At 48.8% G+C, this 24,085-nt stretch overlaps 1 protein-coding gene across 1 annotated transcript; it reads right to left on the bottom strand.

Annotated features, from left to right (window-relative positions):
* Positions 1-1,670: 1,670 nt before the first annotated feature.
* On the bottom strand, positions 1,671-21,702 carry st8sia3 (ST8 alpha-N-acetyl-neuraminide alpha-2,8-sialyltransferase 3). The gene is made up of 4 exons (XM_068753039.1): positions 21,539-21,702; positions 9,214-9,324; positions 5,345-5,902; positions 1,671-1,953 (listed from the first exon to the last, which is right to left on the bottom strand). The coding sequence occupies exons 1-4, from the start codon at positions 21,700-21,702 to the stop codon at positions 1,671-1,673; spliced, it is 1,116 nt and encodes a 371-aa protein (XP_068609140.1).
* Positions 21,703-24,085: the final 2,383 nt, after the last annotated feature.

The following is a 24,085-nucleotide window of genomic DNA, read 5'->3' as shown; positions in this document are numbered from 1 at the left end:
GGGTTCTGCTCGTAAAAGGCAGTTTTGACTATTGCCTATAGTTGGCTCATGGGGGGGGGGGGGGGTTACATTACAGAGTATGCTTGAAGGAAAGTGGAATACTGAGATGACTTCTGGAGCGGTTTGCTGCTATGTAGGGCGCCTTCTAGTTACAACCTATGCGGATTTCAACAGAAAGTTTCTGCGGTCTCACCCACGATGCCTGCCGAGAGGAAAGAGTCTCTTTCTAATCCTCATTTACAGGATCATGAAACAGAATAATATACTTACGGTAATTTAACACGGGCCGACTTACGACAAAACCCTCGGAACCAAGTGGACGACCCCCCGCAAAGTCTAATTGACTGAGTACACGATATGGTACGCGTTGATATGTCATTTTCATCTGTTTCTGTTGTTTCCAAGTGTTTGAAAAATTCAAAGAACGGAACTTAAATGCACTAAAACCTGTGAAACAAGTCAATATGGTTTCTCAAGACGGGGCTGCGACCAAGCACATGAAGCGCCTCATTTGTGCAGAAGTTCTAACAGCTTTCACCCCATACCTGCGTTTGGATGAACTTCTAAAGCGTGTTACTCGTGCACATTATAAAAGCACTGCTTGAACAATCACCTGTAAACCAAAAGGTGCTGCAGACGTATTCCTGCTAGGCGGCGACACTTTAACACCCAACACTGAAGGCAACGCAGCACGACGACATGTCAGCAACCAGATGAAGCTGCATCTGAAACGGAACGACAATGAGAGGCACCTGATAAGGACACAGACATGAGAAGGTGGGATGGAAGTCGTGTGTGCTCATTTTATTCTGATGGTATCAAATGAGGGAGATGGTTCCTCCTAACTAATCAGTTTACAGCACACGCAATGTGAAAGATGGGACGCTGTGATTGGTCAGAATTTAAAAAGGATTTAGTGTCATATTTCTTTACAGCAGGTCACGTGAGGATGGTGGGATTTGACTCCAGCCTAATTTCTGCTTCTATCGCCACCGCGGCCACGCACAATGATCACCAGGGTGTCTGTTTAGGACGCTTAGACCAGAGCACTACATGATTCAGGTCCCAGGAAGGTCAGCTCGTCTAGCAGATCTATGAGGACTGCAGCAGTTTGGAACAACAAAGGAGAGGAAGTCTGGAAGGATCAGCGATGAGATCTTCTGTGACCACAAAGGGGGCTGCTGGGTGACGTCACATGGAATTATGACAACCACTCTCTTTTGCCCAACTCTCTTTTTTTGTCATGGTATCGGGATCAGAAATGCACCAACACATTAGTTTCATTCAAATGAACAAGGGCTCCGCTGTCCTTCACGGCGTGCTGATGTCTTTGTGGTTTTACGTGGTTGTTGTGCCAAGATTCCAAATTACGATGAGAATAATGCTGCCTAAAAGATAAGGGCGGGGGCAACCTTTTACACAAAAGAAAAAATAGAAACCGCAGTCTTTATTAGAATTCTTTTAGAAGTTAGCCGAGTTGGACCGTCTCTGTTCACAGTTCATTTTGAGCTATTCAGATTCCACAGAGATCCTGGTGGACCCGCAGCCCGAGAGCCACGCTCTGGGATCTAAACGCACGGATCCTGCCCTTGTCTGCCTCATCATCCCGGGAGCGCTGCCTGTGGAGGAGTCGGCCGAGGCGCGGCGCGGCGCCAGCTGCAGGCTCAGGCCTACGCACAGCGGGACAGCGACAGCTTCAGCAGCCCCTCCGCGTGCATCCGATAGAGGAGCTTGAACTCGGCAGGTAGCTGGTGCGACTCCTGCCATTTGGTGGTGAACTTGGTGCCCTTCTTGTCGTAGTAGTGGTACGGCAGCTCCTTACCCGTGTTTGGGTCCCAGCCGAAGGGCCAGAAGCCGTACAGGTGGATCTGGTCGCACATGGACGACGCCAGCGTGTACATCAGGATGCCGGTGCTCAAGCGCTTCGGTGACAGCTGCTTGGTTTTCCAGTAGCTGTTGAGTACAAGAGTAGAAAAATCACATCGAAGAACTCAACGAATGCTTAAATAACATAAATAACCTGAAGCACATGAAAGTGCAGCTCTGCATTGAACCGCATTGACATTACGAAATTAAAATTGTAATTATATCAAAGACAAATCCTTGTTTTTATTTTTTATCATCAGTTATATTCATAAATATTCTCATATTTCTGAAGGTATTTGTATTTTCCGAACTGCCTGTTTCTATGATTGATTAATAATCTAGCAGCGTAATGCACCTCACACAGAACCCATTCCAGCAGTACCGCAGTAATTACACTAAGCACTCCGCTGGTATCCTGCTCTAATGAAATACTGCAATCCCTTTTAGATACTTCTTAAAGGAGGTTTCATGATCAGCCATGTTTCTCTTCTAGGTATCTCAAAATGTCAAACAAATGTTGCTGAAATTGTGGGGACAGATCCTGAGACAAGGAAATTAAATTAAATGTTTAAGCAGCGCGTGCTGATCATCCGGACCGTCCCGTTGTGCAAGAGGCGGGATTATGCGCATGTTACATTTAACGGAGAGACGCCAGTCTGGGAAAGATAACATCAAATATGCGCCCATCCGTCTCAGCAACGCAGCAGCGCTTAAACTGCTGCTGGTTTAATGAGTGTTAATCCACGGGAAACTTTACCATGGTGGACAGACACGCCCCCATAAACTCTACCAGGCACGACAGTCTGATAATCCCGAGCTGCTCATGGAAAATTCACCGCTGGGATAGCCGGACCCCAGCACGACTAGCCATTGTCTAGGCCAGTGTTTCCCAACCGGTGTGCCGTGAGAAATGTTCCAATACAGTATCACCTAATTTATTTTTATTTGTTATTTTTCTAATATCACCTAATTCACCATTGTCGGGTGTCCGTATATAATAAAGTGTGTGTGCCGCCCGTAGATCGCTCTTCAGACTTTGAAGTGAACGACAGGAGCCGGTTCCCGTCATTGGGAGCTGATTGTGAGCCAAAAAGAAATCTGTTAAAGTCTAACGTGATTGGGCGAGATGTGTGTGGGCATCTGCGTGTCCACAACGAGCGGGGGAGGGGACCGGGGGTTACGCACATGCAGCACAGCGAGCAGACGAAACGAAAGGGAGGCAAAGAGAGAGAGAACTTTAGACCAGAGACAAACGACGCGCTAGAAAGGGTAAGAGAAAAAACGAGTGATAGAAAACGTAGAAATCTGGAGACATTTTAATGCGGTTGACACAAAGGCAAAATAAAATAAAGTAAGATCGTATCTTGAGGAGCCGCTTATCCAAAGAAGTGCAGACCCACTGAGCTGGTGGGAGTCCAGGTGTTCAGTCTACCCACGTCTTACACACGGAGACTGAGACTGTATCGTGGCAACATCTGTCCCCTCAGAGAGAATCTTCTCCAAAACAGGACAGATCATACCAGAAAGGAGAAACAGGATCAGCCCCTTCAAGCTGAGCCACTTGTTTTTTTTGAATACCAATCTTTAGTAAAACAGTAGAACTGTTACCCGAATGCTGCTTTATCTTTTGCACTTTTTACCCTCGCCGAAGGGGAGGCGAGGGTGTTGCAATTGGGTGCGTTTGTTTTTTGTTTGTTTGTTTGTTTGTTTATTTGTCTGTTTGTCTGTCCGAGTGCATAACTCAAAAACTAGTAACCCAATCGACTTGAAATTTTTACACAAGCAAGGTTCTGTCCGTGGCTCGGTCCTCCCCGAGAATGGCGTCGATCCAGATCTGGATCCAGATTCTAGAATTATTTTCCCCGTTCTAGCCAACAAAGCTATTCTGACATTGCTCCCGTTTTCAACCACATATCTGTGTGAGCTGAGCTTCTCAAGCTGGACGGCGATAAAAACTAAAAACAGAGAGAGACTGAGAGATGTTGAGGAAGAGCTTCGTGTGTGTCTTTCTGCCATTACTGCAGGATATCCATTTTGTGTTCAAAAAGGTTTCCCACTAAGTATACATACATAAAAAAAAACTGTATTATTAACTATATGTATTATAATAAAGCTCATCTAATCTAATATGTACTGTTAGAGTGTCATTTTGTGTCATTTTGGTTGGTGGTGTGCCGCAGGATTTTGTAAATGTAAAAAATGTGCCGCGGCTCAAAAAAGGTTGGGAAACACTGGTCTAGGCAATGGCTAATGGGGATCCTAATAAATAAACTCATAAACAAGCATACGTACGTCCATGAGTGGAATATTGGAACGACGACCGAGCCAATAATGACACCGACAGGATTCTAAATTCTAGAGGTTTTCACTATAGGAGCCGTTGTTTCTTTTTCTTTTTTAATTTTGGAAATAAAGCTACGGGATAGTCACATGGTTCCCTCCCGTTAGTCTGTGACAACATGCAGTGCTGTTAAACACAGTGGCGGAGTCAGAGGGGTGGCCGGGGTCGTCCCTCACTACGTCCATGTCTCTTCTCCTGGGTTGTCCTCTAGTCCTGTCCTTTGCATCGTCCTCCCCAACACCAGCCACTCTCATGTCCTCCCTCACTACGTCCATGTCTCTTCTCCTGGGTCAACCTCTAGTCCTGTCCTTTGCATCGTCCTCCCCAACACCAGCCAGTCTCATGTCCTCCCTCACTACGTCCATGTCTCTTCTCCTGGGTCGTCCTCTAGCCCTGTCCTTTGCATCGTCCTCCCCAACACGAGCCACTCTCATGTCCTCCCTCACTATGTCCATGTCTCTTCTCCTGGGTTGTCCTCTAGCCCCGTCCTTTGCATCGTCCTCCCCAACACCAGCCACTCTCATGTCCTCCCTCTCTACGTCCATGTGTCTTCTCCTGGGTCGTCCTCTAGTCCTGTCCTTTGCATCGTCCTCCCCAACACCAGCCACTCTCATGTCCTCCCTCACTACGTCCATGTCTCTTCTCCTGGGTCAACCTCTAGCTCTGTTCCCTGCAGTTCCATCCTCAGCATCCTTCTACTGATATAGTCCCTGTCTCTCCTCTGGACATGTCCAAACCATCAAAGTCTGGTCTCTCTAACCTTGTCTACAAAACGTCTAACCTTCACTGTCCCTCTTATTGTCCCATTTCTAATCCTGTCCATCCTGGCCACAAACTCTTCCTTCAAGATAACTCCTCCATTCCTCTTTCCTCTCCTCCATTATAAAACAACTTGAATCCTGCTCCTCAGCTTCTAGTCTTGCTTCCTGTCCTCCTGGTCTCCTGGAGACACAACACGTCCACCTTCCTCCTTATCATCATGTCCACCAGCTCTCTAGCTTTTCCTGTCGTCGTTCCAATATTCAAAGTCCCTCCTCTCAGTCCTAAACTCTTTCATTCCCTCTTCTGTGACATAGATACATCTTTCAGGCCATCGTCAGGTGGAGACTGAGTTTTTGATGCCACTCTGTGTCTTACTTGTTGATGTACTGCATGATGTTTCCAGGCCAGGCCAGCTGCACCTTCAGATGATCCCGGTGTTCCACAAAGAAATCTACCAGCGTCCTCGTTACTGTGGCTGACGTGTGGAAGAAAAACGCCGGAATCCACAAGATGACGCCGTCCAACTTCTTCAAACTCAGGAAAAAGTTATTCCTATCCTGCACAGTCAACAAATTGTTGTAGTACTTCTCCAGGATGCTGGGATTAAAAGTTGTCATGTTGGTTCGCCGTCCAACGTCCTTCTTAAAGATCTCAGTTGGAGCAAAGTTGCAGCGGAAGACAAAGTCAAACTTCTCAATCTGAGCGCCGCAGCGAGAGCCTGTTAAGATGCCGCTGTTGCCGATCACGGCGCAGACATTGTAGTGTTTGTTGAGGATCTGCGACTTCTCAGGGAGGAGAGACCGGAAGCTCTCCCCGATGGAGAAGACGTACTTGTGGCTGGAATAGTCGTAATGCATCAGCTGTCCGATTCGGACCGAGCCTCGCGTCAGGGTGAAGTTGTGCGGGATGTCGATGTACTGAGAAATCTCCTTTCTGCAAAGAAAAAAAAAAAAAAGACAGATTTTGTTCATTATTGCATTCTGTCTGTAAACATCAACAACAGACTTGATATTTGTACTTTCTTAAAAAGACAATTTATTTTGTGGAGAGAATGCCTGAGTTATGTGTTTCGGATTATTAGATTAAGAGGCAGTGTTGCACCGCATTGTGTAATAATGGCGCATTTTGTAATAAATTGTTACATATTGCACCGCATATTACACAATGGGGATCTTCCGGTCTTTGACGAGAGCAGACTTTTTTCCTCTCTGCTCCTTTCGTCCCTGCTTGCATTCTTTGTCTCGTCTCGCCTGTCTGCTTTCCAGGACCCGCTGCGTGCTGAGCTCTGGTCTACTAAATCATGGAATTGATTAACTGGTCTCTTAGTGCGATTGATCACATTTTTTCACCCAAGCATGGGACTCCGGGGGGGCCCACCTGTCCAGACGGGACCCACGCAGCAGGTTACACCATGGATCCCTGGGATAAATGGAGAGCGGTCCCATCTGTAGAGGACACTGAAGATATTTGGCTGTTTGGCTTATTGGTGGGGGCGGGGCATCTGCTAATTGGGACGGGAGCTGCCCTGGTGTACCAGAAAGTCTCCAAGACGGCGGCTTTCAAAATTCTGGATGAATTGACCATGGATCTGAAAGTACTCTTCGGTGCTTTGGGGGACCGTGTGGTGTCTTGAATCGAGGACCTGGGCAACCAGCTCAGGGATCGATCCGGTGAGGACCGGCAGAAACTGGATCCCATCTTGCGCCAGCAGGTAGAACTGCATTACAGATCACCGGACTGAGTCCTGTCTTGGAGGGACTGAAGTCTCACCTTGGCACACGAATCGAGGAATAACTGAGGACCAGTTGTATATTTGGATTAAGCTAAAGTTTCATTTCGGCTGAGTATTGGATCTATTATGTCAGAACCAGCCAAAGAGCCTGACGGTATAGTGGTTGATTTTGTTCCCGGCATCTTTCTTGCAGTTGTCGAGCGATGAAAATCATGTCTGTGGTTCCTCTGCTTGGGCGAAATCCACTTTGAGACTCAGGAAGGATGCTTTCTGACAGGGGGGTGAGTCTGTCGGCCAAGACCCGAGCAAGGGCTTTCCCTATGGTGGACAGGAGAGAAATGCCACGGTAATTCCCGCAGTCTGCCTCCCTTCTTGAATATGGAGACAATTAAGGCACCCCTAAGCTGGGCAGGGATTTTCTCTTCTTGCCATATGTTTTTAAGAAGATCGGGCCCGCCTTTCTTCTGCTGGGATGCCGTCTGGCCCAGCAGCCTTGTTGTTCCTCATCTTCCTGATAGCATCCTGCACCTCATCCAGGCTAGGTGGTTCTCCCATGCTTTCAACTATGGGCTGTTGAGGGAGTTTGTTAAGAGCCTCCATCTCAGGAATCGTGTCCCTGCTTAAGAGATCCTCATAATGCTCTTTCCACCTTTTAGAAATTGCCTCCTTGTCCTTCAGCAGCATAAGCCCATCTTTGGAGCGAAGGGGGGGTCAGGCAGCGGTAGCTGGGGCCATATACCGCTCGCGTGGCATCGAAGAAACCTCGTATCTCCAGAGTCAGCAAGTTGCTGAATCTCCAGAGCCTTCGTCGTCCACCACTGGTTCTTCAGTTTCCTGACTAGCTTTTGGACAGATGCCTTCGCTTTAGCATGGGCTGCTCTTTTAACCTTGCAGTGGATGCTATTCTTCCAGGTTATGAACGTTTGCCGCTTGATGTCAATGAGCTGTTGAATGTGTGTCGTTCTCATCATACCAGTCTTGATGTCTCCGCTTTTTGTGACCGAGGATGTTTTTACAGGAGTCCGTGATGGCAGTGGAAAGCCTGCGCCAGTGTGTTTCAGTATCCTCCGGATTCTGTTTGGGCAAGGCAGCGCAGAGAGCGTCCTGCAGCCGTTGTCGGTAGGCGGTGTCATCCAGCCGCTCGAGGTTAAGCTCTGCCTTTTCTGCACCCTCCTTTCCCGCATTAAGCGGATAGACATGATGGAGCGAATGAGGCGGTGGTCAGTCCAGCAGTCGTCTGCACCGGTCATTGCTCTGGCGTTGATGACATCACGGCGGTCTTTGGAGCGGACAATGACATAGTCGATCAGATGCCACAGTTTTCGACCGCGTGGTGGTGATCCCTCTGGATGCGGTATTCCAGACAGGACTTCGTGAGGCAGGCTATGTTTGGGGTACCTTTTCTAACCCCCTCCCCTACTGGGGTGAGCAGAGTGGATCCTGATTAGGGCTGCTCAGTCACGAGAAGCTCTTTCTGCCTCAGTCCAAGAACTTAGCGACTGAATCTAACACCCACCGCCTGTGTGCCAGGTTGTGACTAGGAACTCCCAGACTTCACTGTCCTGTCCCCGTTACCACTTCCTGATCGCCACAGGACTTTGCCTCGTCCAGGATGTCAAATGAATGGGTTCCCTTTGGGAGGACGCCTGCGCGTGACGTCTTTTAGCGTGGGGAGACTGATGCGCCTGCAGCCACCACACGGTCCTTGGCAGAAAGTGGCCTAGATCCAGTGGCATGGAAACCATGACGACTGGAGACCACCCTCTGTTGCAGCTTTCATCCGCCTTCGGTGCCGTTGTGATTCACAGTACCATCCTCCACCACTTCCGCCGTTGAGGTCTTTGGATCGCGCTTTTACTGGAACCTCCCCCTCGACCTTACCGCCTTGGGTGACCCTACCAGGAGCTAAAGCTCCTGACTCTTAGGTTCATTGGAACACGCAAGGTTCTCCACCACGACAAGGTGGCGATCCATGGAGAACTCACATACACACACACACACACACCCCTCAATGGCTCATCTGCTCCAGAAACTGCTCCTACTGCTCCTCCCCAAAGGACAATTCTCCAGACTTGCCTGGTTCCTACTTTTGATTGAAAAATTTCCTGCGCATTACCTGTGCATCGTGTCGTTCCTTTCACCTGCGTGTGAGTCCTGTGTACCTGGTGCTTTCTGCACCTTCTCCAAGAAGAGTTGTTGGCAGCGCGATTTATTTGCTGCAGCCGAAGCCCACTCATCGAATCTTGTTTCAATGTTGAACTGTACTTGTACTGTGTCGACACTGACAATAAAAGCTTTCCAATATAATAAAATATTAAATCCAAGTTTCAGATATTTGTTGAAAATATACACACAATATATTTAAACCTGGACAAAAATGAAACAAGAATTGTACATAGCTGTCATAAGATTTCTGGTGAAGGCCATGTTTTTCTGTCTGGGTATGGATAGATTTATAACACGGCTATGAATAGGTTGTAATGCATTTTGTGTGTGTGTGTGTACGACCTACTTGAAGTGTATGAAGGCAGTGCTGTTGTAACTCCATTTAGAGCTGTTCTGCAGGTCCTCATTGGCCAGAAGTTTGAAAGCTTGATCCAGATGCTTCATCACCATCTGGGAGCTACACAGTGGAGGAGGAGGAAACATAGATACGGAGGTTAACCCAGTTATTTGTTCGTAGGAGGTGTTCTTGCTCCACCTGCACTGAATTTCTAGAGGCAGATTTATAACAAGGCAAATGATTTGGACAGGCCAAGAAACGATCAGTCAGGCAGTCGGACAGCTTCCAAACTGCACATCCGACAGTTGAAGCTGCCACACTTCAACTCGAGATTGAAGCCAGCTTCACAACATGGCAAAAAAAATAAATAGAATATTCACAAATATTCTCCATGAAAAGACTGACTGCTGGCTTGGTTTGGTTGAAATAGCGTTCATGCAAATATAGAATCAAAGTGGAAACACCTTGCAATTGTTTCTTTAGGGAAACGGATTTAGAAACAAACGGATTGATCCTCCTGTTCAATTCAATTCAATTCAGTTTTATTTCTCCAGCGCCAGATCACAACATAAAGTCATCTCAAGGCACTTTACAGGATTAGCAGGGAAAGACCTGCAGGGAAACACAGAACCCAACTTGACCCACAAGAGCAACGGAGGCTAGGAAAAACTTCCCTTTAACGGGCAGAAACCTTGGACAGAACCTAGGCTCATGGTGGACGGCCATCTGTCTGACCGGCTGGGTTGAGAGAGAGAGAGAGAGAGAGAGAGAATGGCAGGTCGGAGACGAGTCAAAAACAAGGAGATGGATAGGAAGTGATAGCGAGACAGAGCAGGAGCAGACAAAAACAAAATGCTAATGCTAGCAATATAAAGCTATAAATGCGAATTCAAGATTCAAGATTCAAGATACTTTATTGTCATTATGCGAGCATAATAAAATCGTGAGAAGGCCCATGGCTTAAGGCACACTTCATAACATAAACTAAATTCTCTCACATAAACCAAATTCTCTCAAATAAGAAACAATATATACACACACAGAGAGAGTGAGAATCACAGGCAGTAGTGCAAAAGAACAACAGCAGCACAGCAGAGCGTCCATTCCGAGTCCCAGATCACTACAAGGGAACGACTGCTTTCACAGCTCGGGGGAAGAAGCTGTTCCTGAGCCTCGCTGTGCTGCTTCTTAGTGTCCTGAACCGCTTCCCTGATGGGGGCGGGACAAACAGTCTGTGGCCCGGGTGGGTGGGGTCTGTGGGCGGGACAAACAGTCTGTGGCCCGGGTGGGTGGGGTCTGTGGCGATGCGTCTGGCCCTCCTCTGGACTCTGGAGGTGTAAACAGAGTCCAAATCAGGCAGACGGTGACCCACAATCCCCTGAGCTGTCCTCACCACCCGGGATAGGTCCTTCCTGTCCTGCGCCGTGCAGCTGCCGTCCCACACGGTCGCACTGAGACACAGGATGCTCTCTATCGTGGCCCGGTAGAAGTCTTCAAGCAGCACAGAGGAGAGTCCAGCCCGCTTCAGCTTCCTGAGGAAGAAGAGCCGTTGCTGGGCCTTCTTCACCAGGTGTCTGGTGTTGAGTGTCCAGGAGAGGTCAGAGGAGATGTGGATGCCCAGGAATTTAATGTTCTCTACACGCTCCACTGCTTCCCCTCGTATGCACAGGGGGGCGTGTTCAGTCTTCCTGGACCTCCTGTAGTCCACTATGACCTCCTTGGTCTTGCTGGTGTTCAGAACAAGGCTGTTACTCGAGCACCACAGCATCAGGTTCTGGACCTCCTCTCTGTAGTGGGTCTCATCGTTGTTGGAGATGTGACCCACCACGGTGGTGTCGTCAGCAAACTTCACAACCATGTTTGTGGAGTGGATGCAGAGCAGGGCTGAGAACGCAACCCTGGGGGGTCCCAGTGTTCAGGATCAGAGGGGAGGATGTGGTGTCTCCTATCCTCACCACCTGGGGCCGGTTGCTGAGGAAGTCCCTGACCCAGGAGCACAGCGGTGGAGACAGTCCCAGGCTGTGGAGCTTCAGAGCCAGCATGTCCGGTGGGACGGTGTTAAAAGCTGAACTGAAGTCCACAAACAGCATCCTGACGTAGGTGTTAGGCTGCTCCAGGTGAGTCAGGGCCGAGTGCAGTGTCAGCGAGACGGCGTCCTCCGTGGAGCGGTTCCCCCTGTAGGTGAACTGCAGGCTGTCCAAACCAGCAGGGACGGCGTCCTTGATGTGTTTAAGGAGGATCCTCTCGAAGCACTTCATCTCCACCGGAGTCAGAGCAACAGGGCGGTAATCGTTGAGGCAGGAGATGGATGATTTATTGGGTACCGGCACAATGATGGAGGACTTAAGGCAGGCAGGGACGGTGGACAGCTGCAGGGACAGGTTGAAGATGTCCAGGAAAACCCCGGCCAGTTGGTCAGCACACGTCTTCAGTGTCCGGCCTGACACGCCATCTGGTCCCGCAGCCTTGTTGGTGTTGATCCTCCTCAGGCTGAGGAGACCTGGTGCAGCTGCAGGACGAGCGGCTGATGCTGCACCTCAGGCTGGGGCAGATCCACAGACCTTCTGCTGCTCGGAGAGTCGAAGCGTGAGAAGAATCTGTTCAGGGTGTCAGGCAGGGTGGAGTCGTGGCTGGCGTGCTGCTCCCTGCGTTTGTAGTCCGTCACAGCCCTGATGCCTTTCCACATGTCACGTGGGTTATTGTTCTCAAAGTGCTCCTCAATGCGCTGCTTGTATCTGTGCTTTGCCTGCTTGATGCCTCTTTTTAGCTCACTTCGTGCCCTGCTATAGGCCAGCCGGTCTCCTGCTCTGTAGGCTGCATCCCGGGCTCTGAGCAGAAGCCGCACCGTGCTGTCCACCCACGGTTTCTGGTTCAGGAAAACCGTGATCGTCTTTGTGGGAAGGACAGCATCAGTGCAGAAGTGAACATAGGAAAGCACAGATGACGTGTACTCCTCAAAATCTGCATCCTCTTTGAATACCTCCCAGTCCGTGTGCTCAAAACAGTCCTGCAGGGCTGAGGAAGCCTCCTCAGTCCAGACCTGCACGGTCCTGGAGGTGGGTTTAGTCCTGCAGATCAGTGGTTTATATGCAGGGATCAGGTTCACTGAGATGTGGTCAGACATACCCAGGTGGGGGGCTGCTACACCCTTGTAGGCCCCCGGGATGTTGCAGTAGACCTGATCCAGAATGTTGTGTTCTCTGGTGGGGAAGGTGATGAATCTGTGGAATTTGGGGAGCACAGCTTTCAGTTCCACGTGGTTAAAGTCTCCAGCTACAATCACAGCGGCCTCTGGATTGGCGTCCATCTGGCTGCTAACCAGGCAGTACAGCTCCTCCAGCGCTAGCTTAGCATTAGCACGCAGTGGTATGTAGGCCGCTACGATCACAGCGGAGCTGAGTTCTCTAGCCGGTTTAAACGGTCTGCATTTCACTGCAAGATATTCCAGGTCGGGGAGCAGAATGTTCCGATCACGTTCGTAGCAGAACACCACGAGTTGTGAACGTACGTAATGCTAGCGATATAAAGCTATAAATGCTAATGCTAGCGATATGGACATCAGTGGTGAGGGACACAGGTCCAGGTTCTGCAGCACCACGGACAGAAGGACCTGAAAGAGAGAGAGGGACAAACAGAGGGAGAGAGAGAACAAGACTACAGGAAGAGAGAGAGATTACTGACATATATTTATAACATGAATAACCAGATAAAGGGGGAGGAGCTCAGTGTGTCATGATGTTAAGCCACCAGTGCTGCCTAATGACAGCATATTGATCATATTGATTATTGCATCGATTAGTTCTAAGCTTTGTTAAAAAGGAAAGTCTTTAATCTCCTCTTGAACATAGAGTGGGGATTGAGGCTAGTTGTGTTGTGTTCTGTTGTGGATTGAGGCTAGATTAAACCGACGCTGCACTACATTTTGTGACAAATGAGCATTGCAGCCAGAACGCTGCAGAAATTCCGTCCATCCTACCAAGCGGCTCATATTTTATTTGCGTTCTCGTTGAGTCAAATATATTTGTCCTTCAGCCAGATTTCGTCTCATCTCTGTCTTCCACAATTTTCCATATTTTGAAACAATGCATTTAAAGACTTTAAAGTGTGTCAAGATTCAAATCCTGTCAACCTGCTTGATAAGATGACACTTCAGCTGCATGTTAAAACCAACACTCATCCTCATTCTGATCCATGGAAACCTTGACGTTTGTCTTTTTCTTGTACATGCTGCTGTCTCTGAGTAGAGTTACATAACGATACGGCCAGAGCAGCCTTCATTCACGGGTTCAAATGCTATATAATTAGGATTGGCTAAGAAGGTGACTTTAACCACGTCAGCCTGACGGACATTTTGCCACGGTTTCACCAGCATGTCACCATTGCAACCCGAGGGACCCGAGCTTGACCGGGTGTATACGAACCGCAAGGACAGCTACAGGGCTACCCCCCCGCCCCCACCTTGGGCTCGCTGACCACATCTCCATCATGCTGGTCCCTTCCTACCGTCCTGTGTGCAGGTCCGCTCGCCCAACACAGAAATCCACCACTGTGTGGCCCGGTGACGCTGCCTCCAAGCTGCAGGACTCCTTCGAGCGGACCGAATGGCCGATCTTCAGGGAAGCGGCAACATATGCTGGAGACGTGGACCTGGAGGAGTACACATCATCTGTCCTGGGCTTCATCAGCAAATGTGTTGAGGATGTGACCACCACCAGAACAGTCACTATTCACCCCAACCAGAGACCATGGCTGAACGGTGAAGTTCGCTCTCTCCTGAAAGCCCGGGACTCAGCATTCAGGTCTGGTGATGCTCCAGCACTCAGAGTGGCGAGGAGAAGCCTGACATCGGGGGTAAAGAGGGCCAAAGCCTCCTATGCTCGGAGAATAGAGGGTCATTTTGCTTCCAACGACCCCCGGAGCATGTGGAAGGGCATCAGTACCATCACGGACTACAAAAAAAGACACGGAGTGCCCCAGGGACCCGGCTCTTCCGGATGCCCTTAACACCTTCTACGCTCGCTTTGAGGCTTCCAACACGTCACCCTGCACTAACCTCACGCTTCCACCAGGTGAGCTGCCCCTCAGTCTGGCTGCTGAGGATGTGATGAGGTCCCTGCGGAAGATCAATCCCGGCAAGGCTGCAGGGCCGGACAACATCCCGGGCCGGGTTCTGAGGCTGTGCCGATCAGCTCTTCGAGGTGTTGACCGACATCTTCAACACCTCATTGTCCCAGGGCTCAGTGCCGACGTGTCTGAAGACGGCCACCATCATCCCTGTCCCCAAGACCTCCACCGTTTCATGCCTGAACGACTATCGGCCGGTTGCTCTGACTCCGATAGTCATGAAGTGCTTTGAGCGGCTGGTGATGGGGCACATTAAGGAGAGCGTCGATGACAGCGTGGACCCCCATCAGTATGCGTACCGGAGAAACCGCTCCACTGATGACGCAATCACTTCTGTGGTTCACGAGGCCCTGAGTCACCTGGAGACCAGAGATGCTTATGCCAGGCTGCTGTTTCTGGACTTCAGCTCGGCATTTAACACCATCATCCCGCAGACTCTGGTCAACAAACTGGTGACACTGGGGCTGAGCCCATCGATGTGCAACTGGGTCCTGGACTTCCTGACAAACCGGCCGCAGACTGTGAGAATCCACAACATCTCCTCCGCCCCCATCATCCTCAACACCGGCTCCCCTCAAGGATGCGTTCTGAGCCCTCTGCTGTTCACGCTGCTGACGTATGACTGCAAAGCCAAGTACCCGAGCAGTCATATCGTCAAGTTCGCAGATACAGCAGTGGTGGGACGCATCCTCAACAACGACGAGTCGGAGGACATGCAGGAGGTGGAACATCTGGTGCAGTGGTGCAGAGAAAACAACCTCTGCATCAATGTGAAGAAAACGAAGGAGATGATTGTGGACTACAGGAAAGGAGGCTATACCCCACCCCCCCCTACATTGGAGGAGTGCTGTCGAGGTGGTCCAGAGCATTAAATACCTGGGTGTGCACATTGCTAGCAACCTGGCATGGAGGAACAACTCAGCCGCCTTAGTAAAGAAGGCCCACCAGCGCCTCTACGTTCTAAGGAGGCTGAGGTGAGCAGGTATGGGCTCCCCTGTCCTGGCGTCCTTCTACAGGTGTGCGGTGGAGAGTGTCCTCTCATCCTGCATCACGGTGTGGTACGGCAACTGCTCTGCTGCAGACAGGAAGGCCCTGCAGCGGGTGGTAAAATCGGCCCAAATGATGAAATGAGAGCAGCCTACCCACGTCAGTGACATCTACAGCAGGTGATCAAAAAAGATTTTTGGGCAGAATGTCTGCTTTTGTCTCCGGACGCTTGCTGGAGCCCTCGTTCAGCCCCTCTTTGACTATGCTAGCAGGATATTCAAACATCAAAGTGTCCCTGAAAACCAGGTTCCAAACCTCCCAAAACAAACTGATTCGGCTACTCCTCAATCTGGGGCCCATGACCCACCTTCTTCCTGGACATTTTGCTAGCCTAAAATGGCTCAGGGTAGAAGACAGGGTTAAACAACTCAAAATGGGATTGGCATTTAAAATAGTCAATGCAGCTCTGCCCTCAGTCCCCTCAATCCCTGCATACCTGAATAAACACCTCCACAGCCACAACACTAGAGGGAGCTCAAACAACAACCTGATTACCCCCTCCTACAGGACTAACATGGGTAAATCATCTTTTTACAATACTGCCCCCTAAGGGTGGAACTGTTTGACTCCTGCCCTCAAAACATGCACCTCTTTGGCCTCCTTCAAAAAGGCCCTAAAAATACACCTTTCAGGGGGGCAGAAACGGAGATAGTCATCACGACTCTCTCCGGATCAAACCCCCCCACCCTGTTTTTGTCCACCTACGTTGCACATAATATGTGTCTTTTTAATTTATTGTTATTTTGCATCTGTGGTGTAATTTATTTTTATTTTATCATTATTTTGCATCAATTGAGTAATTTAATATTGGTTTTATTTTTATTTGTATTGTTAAATGTCGATGATTTATGTACGACAATGGAAACCAGACCGCAAGGACTTTTTAGAAATGCTCCTCTTAGACTCTTTGACTGTATTTATACTGTATTTATACTGTAATACATGCTACTGTGTGACTGTACTTGTACTCTAACATTCTATCTAATAAATATATTCATCATCATCATCAGGAGGTGCAGGAAAAGGCAACCTGCATCACGAAGGACCCCACCCACCCTGCACATGGACTGTTCTCCCCCCCTTCAATCTGGGAGAAGGTTGCGCATCAGGGCCAGAACCGCCAGGTTCAAAAACAGTTCCTTCCCTGCTGTGAGAGTGATGAACAGTGGATAACTCAGAGGTGGATTATCCAGGTCATAAATGGGACTCATTTTTATACTATTGGATGCTGCTATTTGGGTATCTGTGCAATTAATAATGTGTACATATTTTGAAACAAAGTTTGTATTGAATGAGTGTGTGTCTGTGTTAATGACTGTTTGTTACACGCCTCGATCTGGGACCCGAGTACAATTTTTTGTTCCTTTCATGCGAGTGTGGGAGTGACAATAAAACTTTCTTGATTCTTGATTCTTGATCATTATGATTGGCTAAAAAGGAACCAAATTCAAACACAACCTATTATTATTACAACCTAACAAAAGCTTAAATGGCATAAAGACATTTTCTGTACAATAGAAGCCAAATGGTTAGAAAAAGGGTAGGAACGGAGATCGGCCGGTAAATCGAGAGCTTCTCCTTTCGGCTCAGCTCTCTCTTCACCATGACGGATCTGTGCAGAGTCCGCATCACTGCAGACGCTGCACCGATCCGTCTGTCGATCTCTCGCTCCATCCTTCCCTCACTCGTGAACAAGACCCCGAGGTACTTGAACTCCTCCACTTGGGGCAGGATCTCCTCCCCGACCTGGAGGGTGCACGCCACCCTTTTCCGGCTGAGAACCATGGCCTCGGATTTAGAGGTGCTGATTCTCATCCAGTGAGAGCTGGAGGGCACGGCCTGATGAAGCCAACAGGATCACGTCGTCTGCAAAAAGCAGTGACCCGACCTTCCTACCCTCACCTGCCGGTCGGTCTTCGTTCCTACCCTCACCTGTGGTAACGAGCTTTGGGTAGTGACCTAAAGAACAAGATCGCGGGTACAAGCGGCTGAAATGAGCTTCCTCCGTGGGGGGGCGGGGCTCTCCCTTAGAGACCGGGTGAGAAGCTCAGTCATCCGGGAGGAGCTCGGAGTAGAGCCGCTGCTCCTCCGCGTTGAGAGGAGCCAGATGAGGAGCATCTATTCAGGATGCCTCCTGAGCGCCTCCCTGGTGAGGTGTTCAGGGCACGTCCCACCGGGAGGAGACCACGGGGAAGACCCAGGACACGCTGGAGAGACTATGTCTCTCTGCTGGCCTGGGAACGCCTCGGGATCCCCCCGGAAGAGCTGGAGGAAGTGGCCGGGGAGAGAGAAGTCTGGGCTTCCCTGCTTAGGCTGCTGCCCCCGCGACCCCCCCGGATAAGCGGATGAAGATGGATGGATGGATGGATGGATGGATGGTTCGAAAAAAGGAAGAAAAAAAAGAAAGAAAGCCCAAGTACATATGGAAAAAAATACAAAAAAATAAAATAAAAAAAGGAAGAAACAGCAAGAACGGGAAAAGCAGGACACCCTCCTCCTGGGATGGGCCGTTATCAGTTAACAATGTGATGCTCTACATGTGATTAATCTATGTGTGTGATTATTACAAAGTATGTAGAGGTAAAGAAACTCAGCGTGTTTGTGCAACCTGTGTATTGTCATGCATAACGTTGAACTTTCATATTGTCCTGCGGGGCCACAAATTATCGTAATGCGGGTCGCGAGTTTGAGACGATGACGATGATGATGATGAATATATTTATTAGATAGAATGTTAGAGCAGTACAAGTTCAGTCAAACAATAGCATGTATTAGACCCATGATCTAAACCAGTGGTCATTAAACTACTGCCCGCGGGCCGGATACGGCCCCCCTCCACATTTGGCCTGGCCCCCTGAACAATACCAGACAAATATATATATATTTATTATTATTTTCCTTTCCATACAACACGAGGAGCCGGTGGGGGATCGATAATGGTATGGGGTGCATTTAAGAGGGGTCATTAATTCGATCTTTTGTTTCCAAAAAATAATATTGATATTAAAGAATATATTAATATTCTGAAGAAAAACATTCTTCCTTTTGTTTGGCACAATATTAATGATGATCACATACGACCAGAAAGTTAATGTTCCATTTTTTTCTGTGACAAACCCGGAATGGGTTATTTAGTTATAATTTATTTTATTATTAGTGATATTATTTATTTTATTAATAGTGTTATTATTTATTTCATTATTAGTGATATTATTTATTTTATTAATAGTGTTATTATTTATTTTATTATTAGTGATATTATTTATTTTATTAATAGTGTTATTATTTATTTTATTAATAGTGTTATTATTTATTTTATAATAGTGTTATTGTTTATTTATTAATAGTGTTATTCTTTATTTTATTAATAGTGTTATTATTTATTTTATTAATAGTATTATTATTTATTTTATTATTAGTGATATTATTTATTTTATTAATAGTGTTATTATTTATATTATTAATAGTGTTATTATTTATTTACAGACTTTTTTGTGTGAAGAAAGGGTTATTTGGTGGCTGTCTGGAAAACAATAAATGTTTAGGCCCCTCTGCCATCGTCACACCTTTCCTGTACAAACTGACCCCGGCCCCCCCATCAGAGAAGGGAGGAGTTATGTGGCCCTCACAGGACAAAGTTTGTCATGTCCAGTGCAGAACCCTCCCCACCTCTCAGGCCGAACCTCTACACTGCTCCCCCTACCCTCTCCCAGAACCGCCATCAGAATGACACCGTTTTAGCTGAACCCTTCAGACAAATAAAGAGTTACAGCGTGATCTTGCATGATGGTCCCCGCTGGCACCTGTAAAAGAAAAGGATCAGTGAGCTCCTCCCGTGCTGGAGCTGCAACCAGAAGACCTAAAATGGATTAAACCCAAGTGACACCTGAGAAAGTCACTGCGGATGTGAGCTGAACAAGCTGCAGCAGTGGCCAGGCTGTGAGGGTCGTGTGGCTGCACCGGTTAAATGGCCTTATGACGCACACCTGTGTCTGCCTCACTCCAGGACCTGCGGCGTACGGATTGGCTGCGGTCACCCCGGACACACCTGAGGCAGATTACCACCGGCCTTCATAAGCCCTGCTCCGCCCGCCGTTCCCAGTCGGACTATTTTGCATGGATCACGTCTCTGCGTACAGAACGTCCTTCTGCCGCTCCTCGTCCCTGGGATCCGCCTCGCCCTCGCCGACCGCAGCTGATCTGTGCGCCCGGGTCGTGCGTCGCGTTTTCCGTTTGTTAACTGTTTGTATTTGAGCTTGCTTTTTGGTTTGTTCTTTTGGCTTTGTCTTTTTGTTAACTAGATATTTTCGTTGGGCTCCGGCCACCACGTAACCCGTGACTTTTATCAGTAAAACATCAAAGTCACGTTTGCACCGTCTCTGTCCTCTGTTCCTCGGGGTCCCCTCGCATCGGTCCATAACGCAGGCCCTCATCCTCATTAGAACGAACGGCTCCCAGAGCGTGGGCGACACCCGGGTGGTGGCGTGGTGCGGAGGAGGGCAACGGCGCACTCCTGCACCGCGGCCGCCCCATCACTAATCTCCCCGCCCAACAGCCACTCAAACCCCAAGCAATGTGTATGCGTGGTGGATTAAAATTGGGCGGGGGGGTGCAGAGGGACACCCAAGGCAAACCCCCCAGCACCAGGTTCCCCCAAGTGGTGAATTAAGAAGTGAGACACACAAGGCCCTGGCCAACCGGGCGGGGGGAGGAGGGAGCCCAACTATCATGCCCCCCAACCTCAACCATCCCACCCACAGGTATCTTCTCCTGGGTCGTCCTCTAGTCCTGTCCTTTGCATCGTCCCCCCCAACACCAGCCACTCTCATGTCCTCCCTCACTACGTCCATGTCTCTTTTCCTGGGTCGTCCTCTAGTCCTGTCCTTTGCATCGTCCCCCCCAACACCAGCCACTCTCATGTCCTCCCTCACTACGTCCATGTCTCTTCTCCTGGGTCGTCCTCTAGTCCTGTCCTTTGCATCGTCCCCCCCAACACCAGCCACTCTCATGTCCTCCCTCACTACGTCCATGTCTCTTTTCCTGGGTCGTCCTCTAGTCCTGTCCTTTGCATCGTCCTCCCCAACACCAGCCACTCTCATGTCCTCCCTCACTATGTCCATGTCTCTTCTCCTGGGTCGTCCTCTAGTCCTGTCCTTTGCATCGTCCTTCCCAACACCAGCCACTCTCATGTCCTCCCTCACTACGTCCATGTCTCTTCTCCTGGGTCGTCCTCTAGTCCTGTTCCCTGCAGTTCCATCCTCAGCATCCTTCTACCGATATAGTCCCTGTCTCTCCTCTGGACATGTCCAAACCATCGGAGTCTGGCTTCTCTGACATTATCACCATTTAATGTTTAAATATTTCACAAATAGCATACATAAGTTAAAGAGAGGACATGCACCATGGGTATGATAAATAAACCCATGGTGAGATGAGAAGAGCTCTGATCTAAATAAGATGCTGTCTCAGTTCCACTTTCTTCTGTTCCACAGAAGCTCACAATGACTTGTACAAATACTGCTGTAGTGCTGTGGTACTCTACGTCTGTACATTTGGACAAGGTGTTTGACAAAGACATGGTCCAAGCTCAAAGTGATCAAAAGCATATTATTAGCCTCTTTCTAACAGGCATTGCTGAGCAGTGCTAAAATACATTCTCTTCTTTATGAGCCCTTTTGATTGTGTGTTCCATAAAAGCTGCTCCACATCACTGTCTCGCCAGCTCGCCATCATCTCCTGTGCCTCCAGTTGCTGCACATATAATATAGGATCTATCACACAGCCATGTGAAACGCATTCCGCCACACAGACAGTAGCAGGGAGGCAGCTGGACTGGGGAGCTGCATGTGTGAATTCAAACATCTTATTTTCACACTGGAGCTCGACATGTCGCTGTGATCCTGAAGGTCAACAGTCAAGATAAGCCAATCTGATCTGAGCATGTAATCTGAGTTGAACAGTGAGGATGGGGCGCTGGTATTATCTTGTATTCTGTCGCAGCAGAGAGGCCTTCACCTGATTCTGATTAGTGTCCATTCCATTTATCAATTTATTGAAAGTTGCACCTGGAAATGTATGCTTTATTTATGCTTCAAGACTCATTCAAAACACAAAGACATGTCCATTAGATGACGTAGAAATCCACAGTCTGACCTGGACTCACCGAATCCCAGCGTGGAACATGGACATCCTGGATCCGCCACTGGATCCGTATCTGGGGGTGCTGAGCAGGAAGTCCTTCTTGATGGACGCGTAGCTGATGAGCGACAGGATGAGCAGCGCCACGCTGAACATGATGAGCCCCAGCGCGCTGGCTATGCGCACCATCCCACCTCTCTGTGGGCACCGGCCCCCCCGGACCGAGGATCACTGACGGGCCCAGCACAAGGACGCAGCGCAGCCGCGGCAGAACGAGGATGCAGACGCGGAGACGACGCGCGGACTTCAGAGTTCATGCGAGGAGCGTAAGCAGTGACGCAAAAGGCCGGTCAGGCAAACCGGGGCGCGCAAACGCGACAGTAGCAGAGGTCCAATGTTCCCAGGATCGGCCAACAAGAGGCCAATTTTACGCCATCGCTTCAATAAACGATGACGCAGAGCGGTAGGTGCGCGTGTGCGGAAGAAAAGGCGCACTGACGCATCGGCGGTCTGTGAAACGGAGGATGAGGAAGGTCTGCTGTCTTGGAGCTTTTCTGCATGCCTGAAGACGGGGACGGGGACGGGGACGGGGACGCGGAGCGGCGGGCGGATGCTGCACCCTCCCGGCATCTGCATCTGCTCGGCGCGTCTCTCCTCCTCTCTGTCGCTGCCTGGGAGACGCAGCATCCAAGGCGGAGCTCCGTGTCCTGATGGAGGCAGGGGGCGCAGAGTCCGAACTCACACAGAACCCAAAGGTTCTGCTCATGTCCGAGTATTTATGCGTTTTCAGTGGAGAAAAATTCAATTCAACACTGGACCGGGGGGCTACGTTTGTTTAATGTGGGAAATCCGTTTGATCAGTTCAAAGGCACAATAAAAAAAAGACTGGAAATAATTATTAAGGAAAACGCATTTTGATGAAGCTTGAATTTTTGGTTTTCGTATCGTGTTCAAACACAATTTTATAAGGAATCCTGCCTTGAATAAAAATATTTCAATGACTTTTGCCAAGGAGCTTTGCTAAGTAGTTGCAGGTGTCAGTTTGTTTGTTTGGCTGGGGGGGGGGGGTCTTATGGAACAAGCTTCCGGCTGATGAGCCACGCCTCACCAAGAATCACTTGAGATCCAGGTTTGAGTATTTTATTAAATATTGAAAACATAATGTGCCCAGTTTAAACAAATGTTTTCATTGCTTTTTTTTTTTAGCACAAACACAGACGGACAGACAGACAGACAGACAGACAGACAGACAGACATCGCTGCTGGCATTTCAACACTAACTGCTGTGCTTCCAATTGATCAGAAGATAATCCCGAGTCACACCAATCCCAGTGCGATATATCAGCGATACATACAGTACTGTGGAATACATACTAGCAAAGCATTCGAAATACTAGATTGATTGAAACGTGCCTGAGCGGCTTGCATGTTTGTGGCCTTGAAAGGCACACATAGGCCCTAAAGCATGATGCGACCTGCAGACATGGCAATACTGTACTCTTTAATTTGGTTACACACAAGCTCTAAACAATAAGCTACAGGAAACACAGTAACGCTGTTTCAGAGAGACGATGGAAGGAAAGTAAGCGGATCATGTAGATTCAGGACGTGTGATGAGACGAGAGAGACGAGCAGTAAAGTGACGAGGAGAGATCCAGGATGAAGGCGTATCAGCTTCCTTGAGATAAGACAGGCCGTTGGGAATTCTGTTTTCCTTCAGAGAGCAGCTTCTCCTTCCCTCTGGACCCCGAGGGGCCACCAGCTGTCACTCTTTTTTACGCCCCCCCGGCCTTACCCCTGTCACAATAGAGCGAGAACGCAGGTGGCTTCAATGAAAGCCACCGAATTTCATCTCTATCCGGATACACGTCACGACTCATAGTATTTAATACAGGTATACATGGAACCTAATAGTACTCATGACAGTGTATCTAGTAATTATTATCATGATATCAATTAGACTGATTTTGTAAAAACAAGTGATAAAAAAAAAGGGCATAAAATTCTCACGTTAAAATATGAAATAAGTCCGGTTCCTTTGTTCCTGCCGAATTGCAGAGCTCCTCAGAGCACTTCAGTAACACCAGAGTGAACTCGGGATTCCGGCTGATCCGATTTTCAATGTGAACTCTGCGATATGAAACCAATCAGAGCAGCTCACAGCTCATAAAGGAGCCAATTAATAATCAATAGTCGTTAGAGCAGAGAGGAGGGTGGACTATCAGAGCAGCTCTGCCTGGGCTAGAAGAGCGTGAAATTACTGCACACACACACACACACACACACACACACACACACACACACACACACACACACACACACACACACACACACACACACACACACACACACACACACACACACACACACACACACACACACACACACACACACACACACACACACACACACACACACACACACACACACACACACACACACACACACACACACACACACACACACACACACACACACACACACACACACACACACACACACACACACACACACACACACACACACACACACACACACACACACACACACACAGGAATCGGGTGGGAGTCAC

This window comes from Brachionichthys hirsutus, chromosome 19, assembly GCF_040956055.1.
Source record: "Brachionichthys hirsutus isolate HB-005 chromosome 19, CSIRO-AGI_Bhir_v1, whole genome shotgun sequence".
Classification (NCBI taxonomy): Eukaryota; Metazoa; Chordata; class Actinopteri; order Lophiiformes; family Brachionichthyidae; genus Brachionichthys; species Brachionichthys hirsutus.
Note: the sequence above shows the minus strand (reverse complement) of the source record. Positions and strands in the feature narration are given on the sequence as shown.